Source organism: Prionailurus bengalensis (genome assembly GCF_016509475.1).
Source record: "Prionailurus bengalensis isolate Pbe53 chromosome B2 unlocalized genomic scaffold, Fcat_Pben_1.1_paternal_pri B2_random_Un_scaffold_46, whole genome shotgun sequence".
NCBI classification, from domain to species: Eukaryota; Metazoa; Chordata; class Mammalia; order Carnivora; family Felidae; genus Prionailurus; species Prionailurus bengalensis.
Window position 1 is genome coordinate 483,305 of NW_025091153.1, and position 23,287 is coordinate 506,591.

Below are 23,287 nucleotides of genomic sequence, written 5' to 3' on the forward strand. Positions count from 1 at the left end.
CACCTACATTATATGTAAATTATTTAGCTTTTTGCAGTAAGCATATATACATAAAAGTGCACCATTTGAGTATATCGATGTAATCAGCATCCAGGTAATACCGGGGGCAGGGGGGACATGGATTAAATAGGTGATGGGGATTAAGGCATGCACTTGTTGGGATGAGTACCCTGTGATGCATGGAAATGTTGAATCAGTATATTGTACACCTGAAACTATTGTAACACTGTATGTCAACCAACTGGAATTAAAATAAAAAAACATTAAAGTGGCTCCTGGGTGGCTCAGTCAGTTGACCGTACAACTTTGGCTCAGGTCATGACCTCACAGTTCACAAGTTTGAGCCCCACATCGGACTCGCTGCTGTCAGTGCAGAGCCAGCTTCTGATTCTCTGTAACCCCATCCACACACCCCCCCCATCCCTCCCCTGTTCACGTGCTCTCTCTCTTCTCTCAGTAAAAAATAAAAATATAAAAATATATATGCCATATATACTACTTTAAAAGTAAATAACTTAAAAAAATTTTTTTTCAATGTTTATTTATTTTTGGGACAGAGAGAGACAGAGCATGAACGGGGGAGGGGCAGAGAGAGAGGGAGACACAGAACCCAAAGCAGGCTCCAGGCTCTGAGCCATCAGCCCAGAGCCTGACGCGGGGCTCGAACTCATGGACCGCGAGATCGTGACCTGGCTGAAGTCGGACGCTTAACCGACTGCGCCACCCAGGCGCCCCCAAAAGTAAATAACTTTTAAAAGTAAATAACACATTAAGAACTATTAGAGCTAGGGTGCCTGGGTGGCTCAGTTGTTGAGCATCTGACTTCAGCTCAGGTTATGATGTCATGATGTCGTGGTTTGTGAGTTTGAGTCCCACATTAGGTAAGCACAAGCCCTGCTTTGGGGGAATGCTGCTTCCCTGCTTCTCTTTCTTTCTCTCTCTCTCTCTCTGCCCCTCCTGTGATTCTCTTTCCCTACCCCTCACTCACTTGTGCTCTCTCTCTCTCTCTAAAAAAAAAAACAAAAAAAACTCTTAGAGCTATATGAGGATCTGTTTTGAGAATCCTATCCTACCTGGGGTAGAGAGGTGAATTGGTGAATTCTGCAAACGCTTGTTATTCTCTTCTTTTAATAGTAACGTAATACACTCATCAGGGGTTCAGAAGAGATGTGTGGTGTGCCATAAGCCACACGGAAAATCATTCTAAATTATTTATAGGGTATTGGCTGGGTGTGCAGTCTTGTACTGAGTTCTGTGGAGACCAACGTGAAGATTCAGCTTCTGCATTTATGGTTGGCATCTCTTAGGGTGAAGGAGAGAGCACAGAATGTACTTCCAGACGGAATGGAGGTGAACAGCTGTGCTCCCTTCTGTGCAGGCTTTTTAGCATGAAGAGTCTTTAATCTGTGTTCTTCAGCTGATGTAGAGTCAGAAGTGTGAGGAGATCATCTTCAGAACGGACTGGACTGGGTCTTTTCCCCCTTGGGACTGGAAGGTGGTGGTCACTTTTTCCCCAGTAGACAGGAAGCTGGGCTTTATCTCCCCAGCATTCCCATCCCCTCAAGAGGACCGTGTCACTCCAGACCAGGGAGTGTGAGTCTTTATCTGGGTTCTGTTTCCTCCGTGGGGCACCAGGTCCTGGGCAAGAGAACTTGGCAGGCTCTCCCCATGGCGGTCTTATTCCTCCTTCTGTTCCTATGTGGCCCCCCGCAGGCTGCTGCAGGTAAGGAGCGGGAGGTGGGGGATTCTTCAGCTATTTGCAAGGTCGTGAGGAACTATTGCTGTTTCTCCTTAGGGGCCTGCAGATGGCATGTGACTCAAGAAGATAGATTTACCCCAACTGACTTCCCCCTACCTCTAATTCTGGGGAAGATCCAGAGAAAATGAGGGTCCAGATCATGGACAGTTTCCTTTAGAAAATAAGAATAGACACATAAGTGCTTCTAGAAAAGGAAAAATGAGAGGAAGAGAGAAGGGTATGTGCCAACTATTCCAGCCTTTTTCTCTCTTGCCTTCAGATTCTCTCACCCACTGGAGGAGAGAGGAAGAAAGCCCTACCCTCTTCTCCCCTCCTCAACTTTTTTTATAGCTGTCACTTGAGAATTGTGCTCATAGCAAGACCCATGCTGGGAGACCCCAGAAGGAGCAGAAGCCAGGAGTTAGAGGTCAAGTGGGAGCTGTTGATCTGATGGAGGTTTCTAGCACCATAAAACCCCCTCTCCACAGACAATATCCAGACCATCTATGTAGCCTTGGGGGAGGCAATGGAGCTGCCATGTCCTGCACCACCCACTCTGAGTGGAGACGAACTCCTGTCCTGGTTCCGCAGCCCAGCAGGCTCCTTCACTGCCCTGGTGGCCCAAGTCCAAGTGGCCAGGCCTGGGAGGGGGCCTTCCCCAGAGCCTGGGAAGTCTGTAAGGGCATCCAGGCTCAAACTGCTGGGGAACTACTCTTTGTGGCTGGAAAAGTCCAAAGAGGGAGACGCCGGTCGGTACTGGTGTGCTGTTCTGGGTCAGCACCACAAGTACCAGAACTGGAGGGTGTATGATGTCTCCGTGCTCAGAGGTGAGTGGAGGCATGCAGATGGGGGGGCCACCGGGGGCCAGGAAGCCCAGCAAAAAACTAAGCGGTCCCTCTCTCCCCACAGGATCCCAGCTATCCGCGAGGGCTGCGGATGGATCCCCCTGCTCCATCCTTTTATGCTCTGTGGCCCCTGCCAGACGCCTAGACTCTGTGACCTGGCTAGAGGGAAGGGGTCCTGTGAGGGGCCATGTACAGTCATTTTGGGGCGATGGGGCTGCCCTGCTCTTGGTGTGTCCTGGGGAACAGCTCTCTGAGTCCAGGGAACATAGACCAAGAATCATCAGCTGCCTCATGCCTCATAACAAAGGGGTCAGCTTTAGCCTGGCAGGTAAACTGAAGGAGGATATGGGAGAGGATGTTGTCTCTGGCACATTCTGCACCTGCTGGCCAGGGGAGGAGGACGTGACTTTGTAATTGGCCAGATTTGGGTTGGGGGTGATTTCTGGTGGAGCAGACCATCACCTGTAGGGAGAAGGCTTTTTTCTCATTGGCCAACTCTATAACAGAGAAGGGGGTTGATTAAGCCACCTTTCTGGTGGAATAGACCATTGGCCATGAAGAACAAGAAGGATTCCAGTGGGATATGCCATTATTCAGAAATAGGGTAACCTAGGATTTTTGTGGGCTATCCCATTTCAGAGAGGAAGTAAATAAGAATTATTGATGGGGGAGTTGTCTTTTTTTTAATTTTTAAAAAATTTTTTACATTTATTTATTTTTGAGAGACAGAGTGAGAGTGGAGGAGGGGCAGAGAGAAGGAGACACAGAATCCGAAACAGGCTCCAGGCTCTGAACAAGCATTCAGCACAGAGCCCGATGCGGGGCTTGAACCCACGAACCGTGAGATCACGACCTGAGCCGAAGTCAGACACTTAACCGACTGAGCCACCCAGGCACCCCGGGAGTTGTCTTTTGAAGAAAAGATATATGCACTGATGTTATAATGGCCTACTGAGAGTGAAAGGAGAAGGAGAAAAAAATGTATCATTGTTTTACAATTAAAAATCCATTATACACAGACAGAATGCCATTAGATGTAGAATAACCCATTTACAAGGCAGGAGGAAGGAGAAAATTGCCATTAGTTTGGAAGGCAAAGGCCAGTTAATGAGCAGTGCCTGGGTCTTATTTCTCTCTACATCTACAGCACCTAATGTGGCGCCTGGCATTTGGTGGGCACTCAGTGAATGCTTATGGAGTGAATGAATGAAAGAATGAATGAATGGAAGGCACTTTACTTTCTCTTGAAATTTTGGATTACTATTAAGGATATGAGGAAAGATTGCTCATATGGCTGCCAGTTATGGCCGCCAGTCTGCTCTGGAGTTAGCCGTTCATATATGGGAGGGGGTGTATTGCTATTGGTTCACAGGCTCAGGATGAGAGGCTTGAAAATGGGCAGAGTGGGTTGGTGGAAACTGGGGGCAAAGATGCATATGAGGTCTTCTGGTGGGAAGAGCCCACCAGACTATGGGGAGAGGCCTTTCTTTGGGGTATGGGAACAGACCCCTCACCACCTCCCTCCTTATCCCTATTGTCTTGCCCCTACTGCAGCCTCCATGGATGCCTCCCCTGCCCTCTGTGCCCGTGCCACGGGCTGGGATGTATCCTGGATCCTGATGCTGTTGCTTGCAGCAGGTCAGGGGTTCACCATCCTGGCCCTCAGCATCATGCTCTGGAGACAGAGGGTCCAGAGGGCTCAGTGCAGAGGTGAGTCCCTCCCTCCCAGAGGAAAGAAGAGAGCATGTGGGTGTGAAGCAGAGGGTTGCCTCTATACCCTATTTCTCTAGGGGAGGAGGGCAGTAAGGAATATAGCTCTGAATTATCTGATAATTTCTCTGCTGCACCCCATATGGCTCCTTCTTCTTAGATGCCTCGATTCCTCATTTCAAACCTGAAATCCAGGTCTATGAGAACATCCATGTGGCCCGTCTCAGGTGAGAAACACTAGGGGGTACAGGTTTAAATCCCAGAGGAGACTGGGGTTGGGATGGGTGTGGAATCCTAATTCTGAGGAGGTGGAGTATGGAAGTATCCTTAATCTATCTTTCTGCTTCACAAAACCCACAGCCCACCTGCCCACAAGATCAGATGATCTCGATGACATCTGCTGGGAAGTGTGACCTGCTGTCTCTCCAGCCATCTGGCACCTGAAAGATTCGCCTGAAAACCCTGGCAAGGGGGGAGGGGCTGAGAGTGCTACTTTACAGTCCAGCTGGTCTCCAGCAGTCAAGCTGTGTGTGTGTGTGTGTGTGTGTGTACGCATGCTTGTGTGTTGGGGGGGGGGGTTGCTGAAGGAAAGTAGAAGCATTATCTTGTGACATCACCTATGAGAAAGTGTGGTCTCCTGTTTTATAATAGCCAGTGAAGGGGTGACACTAAGTGCCCAGTCCCATGGGATTGAGGGGAGCCTGGGGTAGGGGGCAGGGGGTGTGGAGGGGTGGGGATGGACAGAGAGGAGACAGAAGAATCCAGAGACTTGAGCAATGGTGGAGTATCAGTCTTGGGGAAACCAAAGGATAAATGGAGGAAAGTGAAGAAGAGAGAAGGCAAGGACTCAAGTAAGAGGAAGAGATGGACAGAGAGAAACAAATGGAAGCATCAAGTAGGAGGATGGAATGACAGAGAGAATGGGAAGAAGACTCAGGTGGCCTCTAAATTAAGCCAGACCACCCCCCACCTCCAATCCTTCATCCCTGCTCAGTCTCATTTTCCCAGAGAAGAAGGTGAGGGAGAACAGGCACCTTTAATCAGACCCCAGACTTCCTTGCATGGAAGGGGAGGGCACTGAGTCAGGATGAGGGGTGGCTGTGCTCAGCCCCCACCCTGAGCCACCCTCCTTATCCTAGCACTTCATTGTGGCATCCGGAGTGGCAGAGGCTTATCAACATCCTGACATCCTGGGAGCTCCAAGAGTCCCATGGTATCTCCCTGGGGAGAGGGAGTGTCCGCAAGGGTGGGCGGGTGGATTCACTGGTGGGGTGTGTAATTGGGCCCTGTGTGCTGGGCTGTCAGTGAACCCTGGACAAGTCTGGGCTGGCCAAGCAGGGAAGGGCATTGGTGCTCCCAACTGGTCCACTCCCCGGTCTCAGGCAGAAAGGAGCTGGACTCCCAGCCACATCCTTTTGTGTGCTCAAGCTTGGACCTCAGTGGAGAAAAGCTTTCACAGGAGTGTCACCAAAAGCCTTCATGCTACAGCAGCTTAAGCTGACCTGTTAGCAAGGAGGAGGACGGGAATGACACAGATGGAGAGTGAGGTGAAAGTTAGGGTTCTAGTCCCAGCACCCCAACCAAACCCACCAAGCAGCTATAGTTTGCTTTTAGAGAACACACGCACATACACACCACACAGAGCAGTGTCCTAGACTCACAAATAGCACTTTTATTAAATTTACTCTTCATAGTTCCCCAAGAACCTCCTTCCTGAGTTCCTAACCTGCCAAATTAATCTTTCCTAGCAAGACTGTCCTCCTCACCATACCTGGTGCCCCTTCAATCCCCGTGCCTGGGACCCACAGCTCCATCAAAACACCTGTCTTGCCCAAGACCTAGAGCTAAGATAGAGCATCAACATCGGGCAACTAGAAAAGACAAAAGGCATAGAACAGGTGTTCTTTACGAGGCTGGGCTCTGGGCAGGTACCTATAGGGGTTAGAGCAGTGCCTGTAGGAATCAGGCCTTGGGAAGGGTCTGGGAAGGTATTGGGCCAGAGACCTGAGGTCTCTTCAGAATCAGGTTCTTGGGCATATCTCAGATGAGGTGTTTCCAGGGTGGTGGTGATGGTGGAGGAGTCATGGTTTGAGGCTAGTGGAGTAGGTGTGCTCCCCACATGAAGCTGGCCACGAGGAGGAGCAGGGTGATGAGGAGGGGGCTGGGGAGCCGCTGCAGCATGGTGGCTGTGTTGCACAGGTTCTGCTCACAGCAGTGGTGCCGCAGAGCATAGGAGCGTGACCAGTAGGTGGCATGGCCCTGCAGAGGGCACTGGGCCCTTGGGAGGCAGCCTTTCCGCTCGATGATCTCACTCTGCTCTGTGGGACAAAGAGGGAATGCTGAGGCCCGGGCAGGAAGGAGGCAAAGACTGTGTGTGGGGCAGCAGGAAAAGCAGGATGGATGGATGGAGATGGGCCTGGAGTAGAGCCATGGGACCAGAGTCCTACCTGAGGTGCCGATACTGATGCCACAAACTTCGTCATCCTGACACTCGGTGAGAACAGGATAGCAGGGTTTGCTGAAGCTGCAGGTGTAACAGCGGAGCCGTCCCTGGGTGGGGGACGTGGTGAGACCTGGGGGGTCAGCAGAGATCAAGAGAGGCAAACAGGCCAGTGAGAGGCTCTATCCCAGACCTGCGACAAGGATTCACAGAGAGATGTGACACACAAAGTGGGGAGAGGGAAGTGGTGAAAGGGAGGGAGGAGGGCAGGCAGAAGTAGAAAAAAAGACACAGAGGAGGGTGGGGGGACAACTCAGGAAAAGAGAAAGACACAGAAGCCAGAGAGATACAGAGGTTATGAGAAGTGCACAGACATGACAGAAGCCACGAGAGTCAGAGATGAATGCAGAGAGTGACACAAAATGCCAGACCGGGGAAGGCAGGGTGGCGGTAAAGAGGTTAAGTGAATGGTGCCACAGACAAGAGCGAATTAAGAACCGACACTGACACTAACCAAGGGACCCAATAAAGAAGCAAAAGATGAGATAAAGGACAGGGGAGACAGAGGTCAGAGGCATGTCCAAGAGATGCTGCAAGGAAGAGATAGTTATTCTCAAATGTCTTCGGAAAGAAACTTCTTGCTCCACCTTCCCCTGGCCTGAGGCCATTCCCGGTAGCTCTTCCTTCTAAAGCCCTTACAACTCTCTTCTCCAGTCTTCCCCGCTTCTCCCCACTGGCCCACCCTTACCCAGTGCCCCACAGAGGAACAGGAGGCACAGACAGATGCTGGAGGAGCGCATGGCTGGACCCAGGGCTCAGGAGTCTGGGAGAATGTGATCTGCACCCCGAGGTCCCGAGAGTTGGAGCATCTGAGTGAGACAGGGAGGGACCAGTAAACAAACACACCTAGGGAGTGAATCTGGGGGGTGGTGGGGTGGGGTGGAACCAGGACCAGATCCACCAGCCTGACGTGGGAGGGTCCTGGGCCTCTGCTCTTGCATCCCACATCTCTCACATCCTCTCTGCCCCCTACTTTAGTCTGCTCCAGTCTTCAGGGTCTTCTCCGTTTTGTGTTTGTTACTCTTGGCTGCGTCTGCCGCTCCAGAGTTATGTCTGTCACCTTCCCCCTCACTCCTCCCTCCCTCCCCTCCTCTCAAGCTGTTCTCGGCTCTGTCAACTCAGCTCCCTGTCTTTGTTTGCTCCATTTTTCCCCTCTCCAAGCATTTGAGTCTCTCAAGGTCACCCTCCTGGAAGCCCTGACCCAGAATGGCTCCAGTGTGGTGTTTGAATGTGAAATGAACACTACCCTCTTCCACCTGCCCCTCCACACGAAGCTCAGCTGTCTAAGTGGGACCCCACCCAGCTTCAGATCCCTTTGATCCCCCCAAGCCTCAACATTTGTACCCTATAATTATCCCTCCCAGCTTTACTACCAGGAGGGAGGAATTAATCATGGGTGGGGCCAGAGGGACAGATGTGTTTCCACTGGGGGGGGGGGGTGGCTCAGAAAGACTTGGAAGGAATGTGGGGATAAGATTTAGAAGGTGGTGGTAGATTCTGGAAAACTGGGTTTAAGACATTGGGGAGGAGAGCCTGATCTGAGGCATCAGAACAGGGATGTGCCAGGAGTAAGATAGAGGAGGGAAGGCAGAGGAGACAGATCTCCAAAACATTTTTTTTTTAATCTCAGGACCTCTTCACCTCTTAAAAATTACTGAAGACAGAGCAGAGTTTTTCTTTGTGGGAGTTAATATTGGTATTTACTATATTAGAAATCAAAACAGAGCAGTTTAAATAGGTTTATTTAAAAATAAAAATAATAAACCTATTACATGTTAACAAAACATAGTTTTGTGAAAAGTAACTTCTTTCCCAACAACATAGAAAAGTAGTATCCCTCCACACTTTGGGGAATTACATAAAAGTCAGGCTTAAGATGGCCAGGTTTTCACATCTTCTTCTGCACAAAGTCTATTGGGATATGTTGTTTTGGTCAAAGTATACAAAGAAAATCTGACCTCACGTAGGTATGAAGTTGGAAAAGGAAGAACACTGAGGACCTTCCAAAAGGGTCTTAGGGCCAGGAATTCGGGGGCCACAGCTTTAGAACAGCTGCTGAGGAAGGAAGAATCTGGGGACTCCAGAGGATGCTGAAGGCTCTTCCTGCCATGGGGGCCCCTCCCTGTCCCCAATGGGGCCCCAGTGCCTGCTGGGGGAGATTCTTTCCTCCCTTTTTATTGCCCTATAAAGCCCAAGGCAAGGGGGATATAAGGCTGGCAGAGCAGGGCCAGGGAGGGGGGGGTGGGAGAGAGAGGTGATCCTGACACAGACAGACACAATGAACTCCCTAGTTGTCGGGGTCCTGCTTGGCACCCTGCTGGGGACTGCCTTGGGTAAGGAGCAGCCCATCCCCCTCTACCCACACTGGCTCCTCAGTCAGCCCGGGTCAAGCACCTCTTCTTTCCTGCCAGGAAACCAAATGAGGTGCTATGACTGCAAAGGAGGCCCCAGCAGCTCCTGCAAAGAAACCGTGGCCACCTGCAGGGAGGGAGAACGCTGTGGCTTCCTGGAGCGCAAACCCCAGCCAGGCCTGGGACCGAACAAGCTATCTGGAAACCGTGAGTCCTCAGTTTCTCCCTCTTCCCCCAGCCCTTCCCTGCCTCCAGCTCCTACTTCGATCCTTCTGGTTTCCAGAACCTTCTAGGCTCAGTCTGGCTCTGGGCAGATGGTGCCATGGCAGAGTAGAGCAGTCTTAGAGCCCTCTGGCTCTGGCACAGCCCCTCAGCAGCCCACTGTCCCTATGTTCCTACTTCCCCCTCTTAACTCTCCAGAGTCTCATAGGCCCATTCACTCACAAATGGTTGAAAAAGTTCTGTCCCTTGAGGTCAGGGACCAAAATAGTAAACCAAACTTGCAGACATTAGATAAGGACCAGGTGTGTGTGTGTGTGTGTGTGTGTGTGTGTGTGTAATTTTGAAATAATTTTTGAAAATTATTTAGTAGAAATAGTATAGAGAGTTTACTATTTAGTAAAAATAGTACAGAGAGTTCCTGTATATCCTTCACATCCCTTCCTCTAATGTTAACATTTTATATAACCACAGTACTATTATCAAAATCAGGAAATAACAATAACACTGGTACTACCAACTCATCTCCAGACCTTATTCAGTTTAGCCAGTTGTTCTACGCTTGTCTTTTTTTGGGGTCCTGTACTAGAGCCAAACCGAATGAGAGTTCATCCACTTGCTACACAACAAGCCAATAAAAACAGGCACCGAGCTTTGGCAGAGAAGAAAGAAAGATAGGCCATTTATTGGTGTGGTGCCATCCAAGATAATGGGGAGCTGATGCTCCAAAGTCCCACCCCCTCCCCAACTGCTTGCCCATGAGGGTTTTTGAGGACAAAAGTGGGGATAGGGTTCTTCTGAGAAAGTGGACACTGTTGACTGGAAGTCCATGAGGTCATGCTAGCAGGTGTTCTAGTGCTACTTCATCTGGTCCTCGGACATCTTTTCCATCTCAAGAGACTTGGAATCTCAAAAATATCTTTATTCTTTATGTTAGAGATTTCATTAGGTACATCTAATGATCATATCTTTAGGATAGTGCTGATTTTAATTACTTGTCTTACAGGTTCCTTCGAGTGAGACGCAAGCATTCCTATCCCTTGAGCCTAGGCTACGTGTTCCTTTGGCCAGCCCGGCTGTGCCTGGGGCTGATAGGACCTGTAGTGTTCATTTCTGCATCTGAACTGACAGTCCAGGACCCAGACCAGGATCCCACATTGCATTTTTAGCTCTTGTGTCTTCTTAGTCTCCTCTGATCTGTGACAGTTCTGAGTCTTTGTCTTCCATGACCTTGACACTTTTGAAGAGTCCTGATAAGTTATTTTATAGACTCTCAATTTAGATTTATCTAATATTTTCTCATGATTTCTAGATTGCAGTCGAGTTTTGGGCAAGAACAGCACAGAAGTGATGTTGGTCCATTTCAGTGCATTGAATTAGAGGGTTCACAGTGTCAGTGTGTGGATTTTGGTCATTTGGTTTCATGGAGCTGTTTTTTTGAGGGGGGCAGAGAATCCCTTTGGGCTCCTTGAAGTCATATCCACTCTGCCCTAGAAGGCAAGTCCTCATGCGAAGAGTCCGACACCCCAGTCTCGTTCTCTCCTCAGCCTCAGTGACCTTGATTCATCACTATCCAGCCTGCGTGGCGGCCCATCATTGCAATCAAGTGGAAACAGAGTTGGTGGGAGATGTGACTTACACAACCCACAGAGACTGCTGCGTCGGAGACCTGTGCAACAGCGCCGTCGCGAACACTGTGGCCCTGCCATGCCTCCTGGCTGCAACAGCCACCACACTGGCCTGGCTCTTGCCAGCACTGTAAAGAGGGTAGTAGGCTCAAGGGAAGGGAGGGGCACAAGGGAGCGAGAGAACAAAGGAGATTCGAGGTGAGAAGACAAACAGCCCTCTGTGAGCCATTAAAATCTATCCACCACCCTAGACCTGACTGGAAAATTCTATCTTTTTTGATGGGAGAATTGCAGGAGTATTATGGGGGCGTCCATGCTCTAGTTTAGGGGTTATCAAGCATCAGTGGACTTAGTTATAATGGTGTACTCCTTAACCAATGAAACCCCAAGGGACAATGGAGAATCTGCTCTAAGTGACTTCTGGTCTTATTGCTAGGGAGAGTCTTCCCCGGCAGCGAGGACCATGAGGGCATGAGGGGACTGGTCTCTGGGCTAAGTGGGGGTCATCAGAAATCAAAGAAACTGTTTGGGTTTGTTCCCCTTTCTCCCATTTGCCACTTGCTTCCCAACGTGACTCTATAGGATTGAGAAAGGAAACGTAAGCACCATGCTAGGAGGGTTGCTTGGTGCCCTGCTTAGTAGCCTGGCCAAGTGAGGCCCTTGACTCTAACCTGAGGGACTGAGGCCTGTTAAGAGGGTCCTGGATTCCATCCCCATGTAACTCTCCTACCCTTTTTGGTGAGCCCTGAAGCCAGGCTGCACCTCCTTCTTGGCAGGCAGTACACCAGAGGTGTGGCCTAAATTTGGGATAAGAATTGTCGCTCCAAACACTGAGACCTGTGTGCCAACCTCAGGCACAGGAAGGAAGGATAGAGGCCTGACAAACCCATTTCTCTATTTGCCCCAGCCCAGCCTCTCAGGGAAACCCCTGAAGGATTCTTGGGGGAGGGAGGGAGCTGAAAACATCATTTCCCGAGAGGGGGCCTCTGACAAGAGGTCTGTTGACAATAAACACACAATTTATCAGACATAGACATTTATTACTCAAAATGGAAAGAGGTGATCATGGGAATGGGGTATGTATGGGGGCCAGGGTTTGGGGAATCAACCCCAGACAGTGAGGTCATCAGGTCCTTCCTAGGAGCCTTTGCTGGGGACAGGACAGAAGACAATTTCAGGCCCAGGTCCCCATCGCTCCCAGAGTAGGGCACGGTAGAGTGCAGGAGGAAAAATAGAGTGAGGAGCTCTATTGGGGAAGATTTGGAATGGTCTAGAGGGACATGGGCAGGGACTCAGGAGAAGCAGAGTGGAGGATGTAAAGTGGCAGGATGGGTAGAGAGACCATTGTCTAATTAAAGAAATGTGAAGAGTCTGGAGAAATGTTTTTCTGAGCAAAGGGAGCTAAGGAGAGGCCATTGTAGGGAGCCGGGGGACACAGAGACACAGGGCTCAGCTCAAGTTAAGGCAAGTGGGAGGAGGGGCAGCTATGGAGTGAGTCTCAGTGCAGCAGCCAGAGGCCAAGGCCAGCCAAAGAGGTCAGGAGGACAAGGGCCAGGGCCGGGGTGGGCCGAGGGGCTGGGCTGTTACAGTTGTCCTTGCTGCAGCAGGTAGTGTTATAGGTCAGACCCAGCTTGTGGTTGGTTTGGTTGAAGGTCTCCCGACAAGGCTCTTCGGGTGTGCCACATCGAAGGTTGGAGAAAACCCACATCTTACCTGAGGGTAGGAGTGGACAGTGGGGTCAGCTAGGATGGGCACCTGGCATGCCTGTGCCCACCTCCCCTCCCCATGCACCCACCCAGGCTTCCTTCCCTACTCTGCCCCTGGCCCTCCCCTCTTTATCTCTTCTCAGTAAGTCTGACTGTCCTCCTTCACTTCCTTCCCCCACCCCCTCACCCCAGTCTTGGTCCTATCACTTGTTGGCTGTGAGGCCTTGGACTTGTCAGTGTCTCTTTCTGAGGCTGTCTCCTCAGTGTAATGAGAGCACCCACATCATAGGATTCTTGAACATGAACTCAAACAATCCATGTAAAGTCAGAGAATGGTACCTGGTACCTAAGAACCCTTGGCCAAATATCATCATTTCTGTGATTGTCTGTTCCACCTCAGTCTGAGCTACAGTTGGGCCTCAGCCCTCACCAATAGAGTCTCCCACCGGTCCCCTCTCCCCACTAAAGAGGGGGATGTTACCGAGGTACACATTTGTTGTCAGGCACTGTTGTCCTGGTTCTAGGCGGCAGGACTGCCGGTCCACACAGCCCAGCACAGGGACCTTGTAGCAGGAGTGACAGCGAATGTCAGCTGGGAAGACACAAGTCAGGCTGAGGTGATGGGGTGTCTGACTCACCTGGGGACCAGCAGAGCTGTGGGGTAGGGTGGAGAAGAGCCAATCAAGTAGGTGTTCTAACCTGTTTGGTTTGGTAGTGACAGAGGAGGTGAGTAAAGCAGCAACAGTGGAGGTAGGGGAGGGTGGAGCACTGCTCTGTGAATGCCCACACACTAAACACTGTCCTTCACCCCACCCCATGGGGGATGAGTCAAGAGGGGTAGAGCTACCAACAAAAACACAGGGCTGGGGATAAATGGAATGTGAGAATACCGTGGGCAAGGAATGGAGGAGGTGGGGGAAAAGATAAAGGAATTCAGAAGACGTCACAGATGGAGACTTGAAATTGGAAGAAATATTACAAATAAGAATGATGGTTGCAGCACTTGCATAAATGGCTTGTAACTTGAGGCTGGCAAGAAAGCCACCTAAGGCCAGCTTTTTTTAAAATTTTTATTTTTGTTTTTTTTAAGCTCATTTATTTTTGAGAGAGGCTGCGCTGTCAGCGTAGAGCCAAATGCGGGGCTCGAACTCACGGTGAGATCATGACCTGAGCCAAACCAAGAGTTGGACTCTTAACTGACTGAGCCACCCAGGTGCCCCTGTGGTCAGCTTTAGCAATTTATTCTCACCACCTGGGACCGCCGTAAGTGTGGGATCCTGTCATCCTGGCGGCTTTGAGGAAGAAAAGAAAAATATCTGGGAACCAGATCATCAGATTCCACCTGAGTACCTTACCAAAAGGGAGAGAATGGAAGCAGAAAGTGTCATCCTCCAAGTTCCCACCTCAGCTAATTGCAGGTTTGGGTGAGCCAAGTGTGGCGAAGGAGGGGTTCAGTCCAAGAGTAGAGGGGTCTGGTGACTGCACCTCTGTGCAACAAATCCATTTCACCCTGGGCGTGAGCAGCCTTGGCATTCCCTCCCTAGGAGGCTGGAATATCTCCCCAGTTTCCCAGGAGATTCTAAGAGATCCCTGGGACCCTCCAGAAGGTTTGTATCCCTGGGGGTATGCTCCCCAGGGAAGCCCAAGGGTGCACTAGAAAAGGCCACTGCCTCTCAGAATGACTGAGAACAAAATCTGATGGAGTAGATGGGGAGGGTGGGAAGTCCCAGACTGGATGCCTAGGTTTCTGGGAGGACTCTTATGAGTGCAGATGGTAAGAGGAGAAAGCAGTAAGCTGGGTGCCAGAGAGTTTGGTAGTGGAGTAGGGGAGAGGGGACCTGGAGCCCTGGCAGGTCTTGGAGGTGGGGAGAAGTGTGAAGGAGCCAGGAATCCTTGAGAAATGGAGCAAAGACCCTGTGATGGGGAAGCCTGGTTCTGGAGGCACAGGAGAACTGAGCCACCAGTTGGGGCACTTGGGATCCTGAGCAGTGGGCAATGGAGGGCGGTGAGTGGGGCAAGCTGTAGAAGTCCTTGGGGCCCCTAGATGCTCACCTGAGACCCAGCAGAGCAGAGCAGACAGGGTGAGCAGCAGAAGACCTTTCATGATGAGGATCCTGAGAATGGTAGCAAGTACAGCAGCTGACAGTAGATTTTCAGGGATCCGGCTCTGGGAGTTGAGTGGCCTTTTTGGAATTTATAATCCTAATGGTCCCCTCCCTTCCCTGCCTCTGGTGGCCCCTCCTTCTCTATTTACACACAGCTGACCAGGGATGGGGAGGTACTAAGCAGAACTGGGTGAAGGAGTGGGGATGGGATAGAGAGGTAGCAGAGGATAGGTGAACTAGTGGCCAACTCCATTTTGGTTCTTGATTTCAGGTCAAGACACCCCTCCTGGTTCCCAGCTGACAGCCCTGCCTGCCCAGTCCTCTGAAGAGGCATCGCCAAAGGCCCCTGTGATAGTACAGTGGCTGTAGTGGCAGTGCCTGCTGCTTCCTGGGAAATGGACAATGGGATGTGGCCTACATTAACCGCCAAATTTGGGTCCCTGGGGGGAACTGGTAGGGGCAGGTGAGCAGAAACTGAGGATGGAGAGGCTCCTGGGTGGCTCAGTCAGGTGAGCATCTGACTCTTGATTTCAGGTCATGATCTCAGGGTCTGTGGGACTGAGCCCCACATTGGGCTCCACTGCTGAGCATGGAGCCTGCCTAAAATTCTCTCTCCCTCTGCCCCTCTCCCCTGCTTGTGTGCTCTCTCTCTAAAAGAAAAAAGAAAAAAGAAATTAAGGATGGAAGAGGCCAACTTAATCTTGATTCAGCCCTGACTTGATCTTCCCAATCCCTGCTTAGCCACAGGACAAAGGATGAAGGGTTTGTGATGTCACCAGGGGCTTCCATGATGTCACAAGAACAGAGGCATAGGCTGGGGCTGCCTGCTAGGGAGGCGCTGCCTCAGGCCCTTAGAAGGTTCTCAGAACTTGCCCTGGCTAAACTAGGGCTTGGTCTGGCCTGGGTTGTTCTAGTTCAGTGAAGGCCAATGAAGTCCAGGGTGTGGGGCATGTGCACCTGCTCCAAAGTGTCTCTCAAATCAAAACCTGCCAGTCTGGGTGGGGCACCACTGGCTGGGAGGGACAGCGTGGGCACAGAGGTGAAGTAGAAGCTAAAATAAGAATAGAAATAATAATAATAATAATAATAATAATAATAATAATAATGGTGAGCACTTAGTGCTCCTATGTGTCAGCCATTGTGCTAGGTGTTTTACATGTATTACTCTTTTTCTTTCTCAATCCTCTATGAGGTAGGTGCTTTTATCCCTGTTTTACAGATGAGCGAACAGGCCCAGAGAAATTAAGCGACTTGCCCGCACGTGAAGTCAGGATTTGAACTCAGCCAGCCAGCCCGGACGCTCCGGGCCCCTGCTAGCTGTAGGAGTTAAAGTTTTGAGAAAGTGTTCTGTCACCAGCTCGAGCACCACTTTTAACCGAGTATTGTTTGAGAGCTGTGAAGGGCTCCCAGACGGATCCCGGCAGCTGGTAGCCCCGCCCTCCTTTTATCGGAGCGCCCAGACCCGCACCCCCCCCCCCCCCCCCAACCCCTTGGTTTCCCTCCGGTCTCCTCTGCTGATCCACTCCCTCCTCTCCCCACCACATCCCAGTCATGGCCCTCGTTCTGCAACTGCTGCCGGTGCTGTTGGCGAGGGCCCAGGGAGACCCCGGGGGTAAGCCATGCCCCCAGGAAAGTTGGGATAGGTGCCAGGAAAGACCGAGGCAGGGGGCGGCGCGGGGGTGGGGGAGGGGAGGTGGTGTGTGTGGAAAGATGAGGAGCGCAGGAGAGCAGAGGAGAGGGGAGAGAGAGGAGACGGGAGTGGGATTCGTCTCTAACTGTGGACTTGCCCTAACCACTGCTCCCTCCAAACCCAGCTTCACTGGACGGCCGCCCTGGAGACCGGGTGAATTTCTCCTGCGTAGGGGTCTCGCATCCCATCCGCTGGGCCTGGGCGCCTAGCTTCCCGGCCTGCAGGGGCCTGTCCAAAGGACGCCGCCCAATCCTGTGGGCCTCATCCAGCGGGACCCCCACTGTGTCTCCCGTCCAGCCCTTTGCTGGTCGCCTACGTGCCCTGGACCCTAGTATCCGGCGGCTGGAGCTGCTCCTGAGCGCGGGGGACTCAGGCACCTTTTTCTGCAGGGGCCGCCGCGAGGAGGAGAGCCGTACTGTGCTGCATGTGCTAGGGGACGGGGCTGACTGCAGGGCACCGGGGCCTGCCCACGGTAGGTCCAGGTCTTTGCGCACGGGGGCTTAACTCGAACACAGACCCTGGGGAGGGAGAGAGGCCTTGGCTGGACGTTCTTGACCTGGAGAGCTAGTTCTCTGTTCTCGCACCTCTGACCTCGGCATCCACCGCCATCCCCTCCTCCGTTTCCCCAGGGTCCATGTATCCCCAGCTCCTGATCCCACTGCTGGGCGCTGGACTAGTGCTGGGACTCGGGGCGTTGGGCGTGGTCTGGTGGTGGCGCAGGTGAGCACAATGGGAGGGGCTTGAGGCGGGAAGGGCAGGACTAGAACCTTCGCAGACTTTAGCTAGATCTAGAGCTGGGGCATGTGGTTTAGAGAAAAATGGGGGAGGTCACAACTTGGGCCGAGGCCACAGACTGGTGTGTGGAGCCCTGGCTTGGAAGGTGAAGCTAGAGCTGGAGGAGGATCAGAGCATGGGTGGAATTATCGGTGGGAGTGGAGCCCAAATTGTTTGTGGGTCTGACCCTTCCGAGTTGCTGGGTTGCTGTTGGTCCCGAGGAGAACGAGAGACAAAACTGATGGCCCTCAAAGACTCCTACACATCCGTTACAGGCGATCACCCCCGCCCCCGCCTCAACCACTCCCCAGATTTGGTGAGACTAATTCCACCTCATTTTCCTTCTACTGCTCCCGCACTTCCCATCTCTCAACTCCTGAGTCTGAGCCCTTCCTGGGAGCAGACAAGTTGGTCACTTTCTCTCAATTCTTCAGCTCTGTCCCCCCCATATAGATCCACTGGTGAAAGTCGAGACCCAGAGGCCAGCAAAGGAGGAGGAGCCTAAGATCACAGGGGACCTGGACCAGGAGCCGGTAAGGGCCTGGGGATTGGAAGAGGGCTGGCCAGAATCCCTGAGGAAAAGCCTGTGTCCCCCAGGGAGTCAGATCTCTGAGACCCTTCTGCTTTCCTGCCCACCTTTCAGAGCCTGCTCTATGCAGACCTGGATCATCTGGCCCTCAGAAGGCCCCTCCGGTTAACCCCAGTGGTCCCTGCTGATGCCTCCACCATCTATGCGGTTGTAGTTTGAAGGGAAGTCCTTATTCCAAACCTCGAACCTCGCAAGCTGGGGCTTCTCAGCTCTCCACAACTTTCGGCCCCTCCTTGGCTCCTCACTTGGAAAAGGAATCGACCATGGGATAGAATAGAGCATTAGCCTGAGAATCAGGAGCCCTGGGTTCCAGGCTATCTCTGCCACTGATCTTGCTCCTTCAGCTATCCCATCTCATAACTTTCTTGTCTCCTTCACCACTGGTGCTCTTTCTAAACCTGATCAAGCCCTGTCTCCCTATCTTAAGACATCAACAACTCCTTAGATAGTTGTCCTACTCTTCCTTTCCCTCCATAGTCCAGCTCTTTGAACCAGGGGCCTACACCCATATTTTCTTCTCCTTTACTCCACCCCCACTGCTCATCTGCTCTCCATGAGGTTGCCAGTGAGGTCCTGATGGCCACACCCAGTAGATTTTTTAGCATTCATCTGGTTTGGTCTTTGATCACGCCCTTCTTTAAGCTCTGTTTTTCTTTAATGCTGGTGTCTTCCTTTTGGACTCTTTTTCCTTGCTCCCTACCATCATGGTATTCCCCACCATTCTAGGTTTGTCCTTTATCGGACTTCCCTCTCTTTGGGAATCTGCCATCCGCAGCCAGTTCTCAGCCCTCACCTCTGCAAACAACTCAGAACTCTCTCCAGCTCACATTTCTGGGAATGGGATCTCCCAACTATCCCTGAGACATCTCTGTCTGGTTGGCCGTAGGCATTTTGCACACAGCATATCCAAAACCCAACTCATTGTCACTTAATACTTCTCTGCATTCTCTGTTGATCAACCCAGTTGCCTAAGCCAGAAACTGGGAGTCATGCAGACCTTCTTCCGCTCACTCCCACACAATGAACCAAGTCCTATTTTAATGTCACTGTGAAATCCTACCCTTCTTCACGCCCAGGACTACCACCCGAATGTACTCTCATTTCTTCCCTGGTCACCCATAGCCCCACCTCATCCTCTTGCCCGTGTCTTCCTCCCTCAAGCCAGAGGGGTCCTCCCCAAATGGTAACCTACTCCTCATGGCCTATATTCCAGAACTGCAGTATTTCTTTCCATAACCTTCAGCTCTGGAGCCATGGGCCTTAGCTTTGGGTACAAGGTGCTGCAGCACTCTGCCTACTCTCCAGGCTTGTCCCTGTCACTCCACATGCACATAACATGCCAGCCTTGGAGAGATTCTCCCCAGCCTCCAAATATGCCTTTGCGCAATGCAAGTCCTTCTTCCTGGATCACTCTTCCTCCTCCTCCCCACCACCTTCCTGGCTAATTCTTCTTTATCCTCAGTTGAAATGTAGCCTTTCCTGGGAAGCCATTCCTGACCCTCTTTGCCTACCTCTGCGTACATCTTGATGCCTTAGGCAGTCTCCTTATTTATCTCATAGCAACAACATCCTGTGAATTGTTCCATCACAACCTGTATTTCAATTTCATATACTGTGAGTTCCCTGATCAGGAGACTGACCCTTTTTAATTTTACTGCTAAGCCTCAGTAAATGAGTGAATGAAAATGAATGTCCATGGAAGTGTCACTTCTTCCTCTCTATCATCTAGGAGTGGGTTGGTAATCTACCAGTTTCTGAATCATCTGACATTTGGATAAATTGAGTGATCCACCCATACTCTTTCTTCTCTCCCTCATATGTGCTGCCCACAATAGAAATTCTATCCTGTCCATCTTGTGCCCAAACACCTATGATAGGGCTGGGCAATGAGTCAGTAAGTGCCTAATGAGGGTTTGATGAATGAAGGAGGCCTCCTTCCCAGCACTAACCCCAGATTTCAGCCCTGCCCCTACCCCTCTGCCCCAATAAGACACAAGCCACAACCCAGTCTAAAAGGTCGGTTCTGTTTATTATCTCTGAGGAAGATGACTCACCCAGTGGACTCTATCCTTTTTCCCACACTAAGCCCTCCCCCCCACCCCCCATCTTGGGGCCCTCTCCCCACTACTACCTATTCACTGTCCTCTATCTAAGCCTCCTTCCCCTTCTAATCCCTATGCTGCCCTACCCCTGGCCAGCCAGGACCCCAAGGCCAGGCCCTCAGCTGTGGGGGCGTGTGCTGAGCACCAGGCAGAGGGAGCTGAGCCCAGCGCCTGCCTTCTCCAGTTCTGAGCAGGACACAGGTACCAGCGTGACATCAGAGAGCTTCTGCAGTGCCTGCAGGGAGGATATAAAGTGAGGAGAGGGGAGTAAGATCCTGAGGCCACAGCCAGGCCCTTCTTCTAGCCAGCTCAGGGTGGCACCACCCATGCTTCCAGAGACGGTACCCCTTCTTCCTCCCACTAAGAAGGCCTGAGACCCCTTTCTCTGGTTGGTGGCAGTGGTGGAGCTGCTGCCTTCCCTCACCTCCTGGCTATTAGGCAGGTCCCCGCCTCCACGGTGCAGGAGAAAAGGGGGCACACCAGGCAACCCAGGACGCAGAAAGAGACAGTCAGCAGCTGCGTCATCTGGGAGCGTCAGGGACGCATAGGGGTGGTCCGTCAACACTGCCATCGCCTGAGGGAGAGGAAAGAGGAAGTGCTGAAGCTCAGAGGGCTGAGGACACAGTTACATTTGCTGTATAATAATGCTAGCAAGCACTTAGCCCTTAGTATGTGTCAGGCAGTGTTCTAAGTGATTTAGTTACCTCTGTTCCACCTCATACTCACATGCACTTCTTTCTACCTCCAACCCTCTTCTCCCCCTCTCCAGCCCCTCCCAGTCAATTTCATGCATCCTTCAAGTCATAACTTAGTTGCCATCTTTTGGGAGTTACTTGAAACTCGGGAAGATGATGTGAATCTGCTGTGTTCCCTGTCCTTGTCCTGCTAGTATAACAACTTGCTTTCTCACAGGTTTTCACACTAGATAGTCCGCCCCATGAGGGCAGGGTTTGGAGTTAATTCTCTGAACCTCCCTGCTTTCAGCCTCTAGGGCCGGGAGCCACACCCACTTTTGTGGCCTAACCCCAACCTGCCCTACCCCTGCCCCGCCTCTCACCCTGACAGCCTTTTGGGCGGCTTCGCTGCTACCCGCTACCACAGTGCGGGGTCCCCCCATGCCGCAGAGGCCGCGCAGGTGGGAGGGGCTGGAGACTGGCACTGTGGAGACAGCGAAGTCCTAGGAGCAACAAGGGAAAGAATTCAGGGAAGTGGGAGGAGTGAGAGGATTCCCTAAAACACAAGCTGCTTTTGGCTCCTCCCTACGCCGCGCCCTACGCCGCGCCCTTCCTACCGCATCAGCTCCTGGCTCCCCCAGCACGAAGCTGGTCCTGCTCCTCACCCGAAACGTGTCCGCCACGATCTCAGCTCCTCGGTGATTGGTCCACTTGGAGAGGCCTACGAAAAACTCCCGGCCTGAGCCCAGGGAGGCCGCGGGGGTTTAAGAGCGAGAGTGAGTTGGAAACAAGGCCCGACATGGCCCACTCTCAACTCTGCTTCCCAGTGCAAAGCCCAGGAATGCAGGCACCTCAGCCTCACCGGTAAAGAGAACATCAGTGCCATCCAGCGTCGCGTTCTCATCTCCCATCTCCACGATCCGGAGCCCAAGGTCCTGAAGGGCTTTGCGGACTCCATCGACCTTAGGGCAGGAAAAGAGGGCGCGGGGCAGAGACATTCCCACCTGCAATTCTTAAAACCCCGTACGGCCAGCTACCCCTCTCCTCTTACCCACCCGCACCCTGGCGCTCACCTCCGGCCTGCGGGCGGGGCTCCAGGGCCGCGTGATTAGGGCCGTGTCCCCTTGGATCACGGCTGTGTCACCGAGAAGCGGTCCCAGCGGCAGCGACTCTTCAGGAGGCAGTTCTAGCAGCTGCAGCCCCAATCGCTGCCTCAGTTTACCCCCCAGTACCCCGTGCTCCCTCTGGGCTTTAGCCAGGTCCAGAGCCGGGAGGCCAGCTCCCGCACCCTCCCCCGAAGCCAGGCTCTCTGGGACCCCCCGGATCAGGGCATGGGAGCAGCGGCCCAGCCCCTCCCCCGGCGTCCCCATCCCATCCACACAGTCTCCCCCTCCGGCCGCGCTGATTTCTTAGTTTTCTCTTTTTACTTCACCTGTCTGGGAGAAGAGACAGAAAGGGAGGAGGGCAAAGAAAGAGACATGCACAGAAGGGCGTAGGGGGTGGTTAAGAGCGCCCGGGTCTTCCTTCTGCCATCTCCGGGCGCCCCTCCCACTTCGCCCCACCCCCTCCAGACGTTCCCCTCCCGCCAACTCCATTCCACCCCGCACCCTTCGGGGTCTGCTTCTTTGGAGGGAGTCCGAGGAACAAGACCGGGACCCCTAATCTCTAAAACACCTGTTGCCCCTGTTCGGGGGCTTCGCGAGGTCCCTGCTAGGCGCCCCTCTTGGCAGCCGCTAGGATGCGCTCACTCCCTAAAAATGCAACGGTCCCGCCCCCTTAACCCTCAGCTGCTCACTGCCATAGGGACCCGAAGTGAGGCAAGGGACCCAAAGGGGTTATGGGACAGGAGGAGACAGCTGGGGAGATAGGGCCTGGGAGATGGAAGTTCTGAATGCCCAACAAGAAAGGGAGAGAGGGGCAACGAGGGAGGAATTAGAGCCTAAGGAGTTAAATATCTTCTCTCCACCCCTGCCGGTCCTGCTACCCCTAGCACGACCCAGTAGAAACCAGACCGAGTCCCGGAGGACTGGGAGAGGTCTAAAACGAAATCCAAGGGGCGGGGAAACCGGGGGCGTGGTCCCAGGGAGCGGGCACCACTCCCGGCTCCAGGACCGTCTCCCCGTCCATCTCCCCCTAAGTCTACCCAGCCCAGCTCCGCACCCAAATTTCGGCCTCCTGCACTCTGTCGGGTATCGGGCACGGGCCCGGCAACCTCAAACTCTGGCCCGCACACGGTCCGGGGGACATCTCCAACCCCTAGACTTACCTCTAGCGGCCACCCAGACTCCAGCGCTCTTGTGTTCTTGGCTGGGGCCCCACCCCCCTGAGGACAGAGTTGGTTGGAGAAGAGAGTCCTAGTCTTCAAGCCTCGGGGGCTGGAGCTCTTGGCTTTTGAGGGGTCCCTGGGTAAGGCGAGCTCAAGAACTACGGTGGGGCGGGGGCGCGACTGTCTGGCGGCTCCGGGGCATTGTCTAAGCGGGACGGGGCGGGGCTCCTCGAGGCCACGCCCATTCCGCCCTGCTACGCCCGCTCCACAGGGACTGCGCTCCCCTTCTCCGAACTCGGCCCCGCCCCATGAGTGCTGCCCAGGCCCACCCAGATATGGAGGGCCCTGTCGGCTGGGCAGCAAATGCGACATGGACCGCAAGACAGCGTT

At 52.7% G+C, this 23,287-nt stretch overlaps 6 protein-coding genes across 9 annotated transcripts; 3 read left to right on the top strand and 3 right to left on the bottom strand.

Annotated features, from left to right (window-relative positions):
• The first annotated feature begins 1,054 nt into the window (after positions 1 to 1,054).
• LY6G6F (lymphocyte antigen 6 family member G6F) lies at positions 1,055 to 6,180 on the top strand. Its single transcript, XM_043571920.1, has 6 exons — positions 1,055 to 1,723; positions 2,227 to 2,565; positions 2,648 to 2,911; positions 4,138 to 4,293; positions 4,454 to 4,520; positions 4,654 to 6,180. Exons 1-6 carry the CDS (start codon positions 1,669 to 1,671, stop codon positions 4,676 to 4,678), a joined length of 906 nt encoding a protein of 301 aa, XP_043427855.1. The 5' UTR covers positions 1,055 to 1,668; the 3' UTR covers positions 4,679 to 6,180.
• Positions 6,181 to 6,221: 41 nt separating this feature from the next.
• On the bottom strand, positions 6,222 to 7,612 carry LOC122478293 (lymphocyte antigen 6G6e-like). The gene is made up of 3 exons (XM_043571929.1): positions 7,482 to 7,612; positions 6,741 to 6,866; positions 6,222 to 6,611 (listed from the first exon to the last, which is right to left on the bottom strand). Exons 1-3 carry the CDS (start codon positions 7,531 to 7,533, stop codon positions 6,388 to 6,390), a joined length of 402 nt encoding a protein of 133 aa, XP_043427864.1. The 5' UTR covers positions 7,534 to 7,612; the 3' UTR covers positions 6,222 to 6,387.
• Positions 7,613 to 9,029: 1,417 nt separating this feature from the next.
• On the top strand, positions 9,030 to 11,241 carry LY6G6D (lymphocyte antigen 6 family member G6D). Its single transcript, XM_043571928.1, has 3 exons — positions 9,030 to 9,126; positions 9,205 to 9,351; positions 10,911 to 11,241. The coding sequence occupies exons 1-3, from the start codon at positions 9,072 to 9,074 to the stop codon at positions 11,123 to 11,125; spliced, it is 417 nt and encodes a 138-aa protein (XP_043427863.1). The 5' UTR covers positions 9,030 to 9,071; the 3' UTR covers positions 11,126 to 11,241.
• Positions 11,242 to 12,010: 769 nt separating this feature from the next.
• Positions 12,011 to 14,902, bottom strand: LY6G6C (lymphocyte antigen 6 family member G6C). The gene is made up of 3 exons (XM_043571930.1): positions 14,750 to 14,902; positions 13,179 to 13,289; positions 12,011 to 12,704 (listed from the first exon to the last, which is right to left on the bottom strand). The coding sequence occupies exons 1-3, from the start codon at positions 14,799 to 14,801 to the stop codon at positions 12,490 to 12,492; spliced, it is 378 nt and encodes a 125-aa protein (XP_043427865.1). The 5' UTR covers positions 14,802 to 14,902; the 3' UTR covers positions 12,011 to 12,489.
• A 481-nt stretch (positions 14,903 to 15,383) lies between these two features.
• On the top strand, positions 15,384 to 19,545 carry MPIG6B (megakaryocyte and platelet inhibitory receptor G6b). 3 transcript variants are annotated; one of them, XM_043571925.1, is made up of 6 exons: positions 15,384 to 16,414; positions 16,617 to 16,964; positions 17,122 to 17,212; positions 17,542 to 17,582; positions 17,720 to 17,799; positions 17,910 to 19,545. In XM_043571925.1, exons 1-6 carry the CDS (start codon positions 16,354 to 16,356, stop codon positions 18,012 to 18,014), a joined length of 726 nt encoding a protein of 241 aa, XP_043427860.1. In that variant the 5' UTR covers positions 15,384 to 16,353; the 3' UTR covers positions 18,015 to 19,545. The 3 variants fall into 3 exon arrangements, with proteins under 3 accessions (XP_043427860.1, XP_043427861.1, XP_043427862.1); XM_043571926.1 differs by having other exon boundaries at positions 17,701 to 17,799; positions 17,910 to 18,026; XM_043571927.1 differs by lacking the exon at positions 17,122 to 17,212 and having other exon boundaries at positions 17,701 to 17,799.
• A 320-nt stretch (positions 19,546 to 19,865) lies between these two features.
• DDAH2 (dimethylarginine dimethylaminohydrolase 2) lies at positions 19,866 to 23,141 on the bottom strand. Of its 2 annotated transcripts, XM_043571921.1 has the most exons (7): positions 22,898 to 23,140; positions 21,705 to 22,067; positions 21,494 to 21,593; positions 21,297 to 21,370; positions 21,015 to 21,134; positions 20,382 to 20,531; positions 19,866 to 20,192 (listed from the first exon to the last, which is right to left on the bottom strand). In XM_043571921.1, the coding sequence occupies exons 2-7, from the start codon at positions 21,999 to 22,001 to the stop codon at positions 20,076 to 20,078; spliced, it is 858 nt and encodes a 285-aa protein (XP_043427856.1). In that variant the 5' UTR covers positions 22,002 to 22,067; positions 22,898 to 23,140; the 3' UTR covers positions 19,866 to 20,075. The 2 variants fall into 2 exon arrangements, with proteins under 2 accessions (XP_043427856.1, XP_043427857.1); XM_043571922.1 differs by having other exon boundaries at positions 21,705 to 23,141.
• Between the last annotated feature and the right edge of the window lie 146 nt (positions 23,142 to 23,287).

Coding starts and splice junctions, on each gene's coding strand:
- LY6G6C (XM_043571930.1), bottom strand. CDS start 14,801: ATGAAAGGTCTTCTGCTGCTCACCCTGTCTGCTCTGCTCTGCTGGGTC. Junction 13,290..14,749: donor TCTGCTCTGCTGGGTCTCAG/GTGAGCATCTAG, acceptor GTGTCTTCCCAG/CTGACATTCGCTGTCACTCC. Junction 12,705..13,178: donor GACAACAAATGTGTACCTCG/GTAACATCCCCC, acceptor TCCTACCCTCAG/GTAAGATGTGGGTTTTCTCC.
- MPIG6B (XM_043571925.1), top strand. CDS start 16,354: ATGGCCCTCGTTCTGCAACTGCTGCCGGTGCTGTTGGCGAGGGCCCAG. Junction 16,965..17,121: donor GGCACCGGGGCCTGCCCACG/GTAGGTCCAGGT, acceptor CCGTTTCCCCAG/GGTCCATGTATCCCCAGCTC. Junction 17,583..17,719: donor TCAACCACTCCCCAGATTTG/GTGAGACTAATT, acceptor CCCCCCATATAG/ATCCACTGGTGAAAGTCGAG.
- LOC122478293 (XM_043571929.1), bottom strand. CDS start 7,533: ATGCGCTCCTCCAGCATCTGTCTGTGCCTCCTGTTCCTCTGTGGGGCA. Junction 6,867..7,481: donor GTTCCTCTGTGGGGCACTGG/GTAAGGGTGGGC, acceptor CTGACCCCCCAG/GTCTCACCACGTCCCCCACC. Junction 6,612..6,740: donor CATCAGTATCGGCACCTCAG/GTAGGACTCTGG, acceptor TTTGTCCCACAG/AGCAGAGTGAGATCATCGAG.
- LY6G6D (XM_043571928.1), top strand. CDS start 9,072: ATGAACTCCCTAGTTGTCGGGGTCCTGCTTGGCACCCTGCTGGGGACT. Junction 9,127..9,204: donor CCTGCTGGGGACTGCCTTGG/GTAAGGAGCAGC, acceptor CTTTCCTGCCAG/GAAACCAAATGAGGTGCTAT. Junction 9,352..10,910: donor GAACAAGCTATCTGGAAACC/GTGAGTCCTCAG, acceptor TTCTCTCCTCAG/CCTCAGTGACCTTGATTCAT.
- LY6G6F (XM_043571920.1), top strand. CDS start 1,669: ATGGCGGTCTTATTCCTCCTTCTGTTCCTATGTGGCCCCCCGCAGGCT. Junction 1,724..2,226: donor CCCCCCGCAGGCTGCTGCAG/GTAAGGAGCGGG, acceptor CCCTCTCCACAG/ACAATATCCAGACCATCTAT. Junction 4,521..4,653: donor ATCCATGTGGCCCGTCTCAG/GTGAGAAACACT, acceptor CAAAACCCACAG/CCCACCTGCCCACAAGATCA.
- DDAH2 (XM_043571922.1), bottom strand. CDS start 22,001: ATGGGGACGCCGGGGGAGGGGCTGGGCCGCTGCTCCCATGCCCTGATC. Junction 21,594..21,704: donor GCCCCGCCCGCAGGCCGGAG/GTGAGCGCCAGG, acceptor TCCTGCCCTAAG/GTCGATGGAGTCCGCAAAGC. Junction 21,371..21,493: donor CACTGATGTTCTCTTTACCG/GTGAGGCTGAGG, acceptor CCCTGGGCTCAG/GCCGGGAGTTTTTCGTAGGC.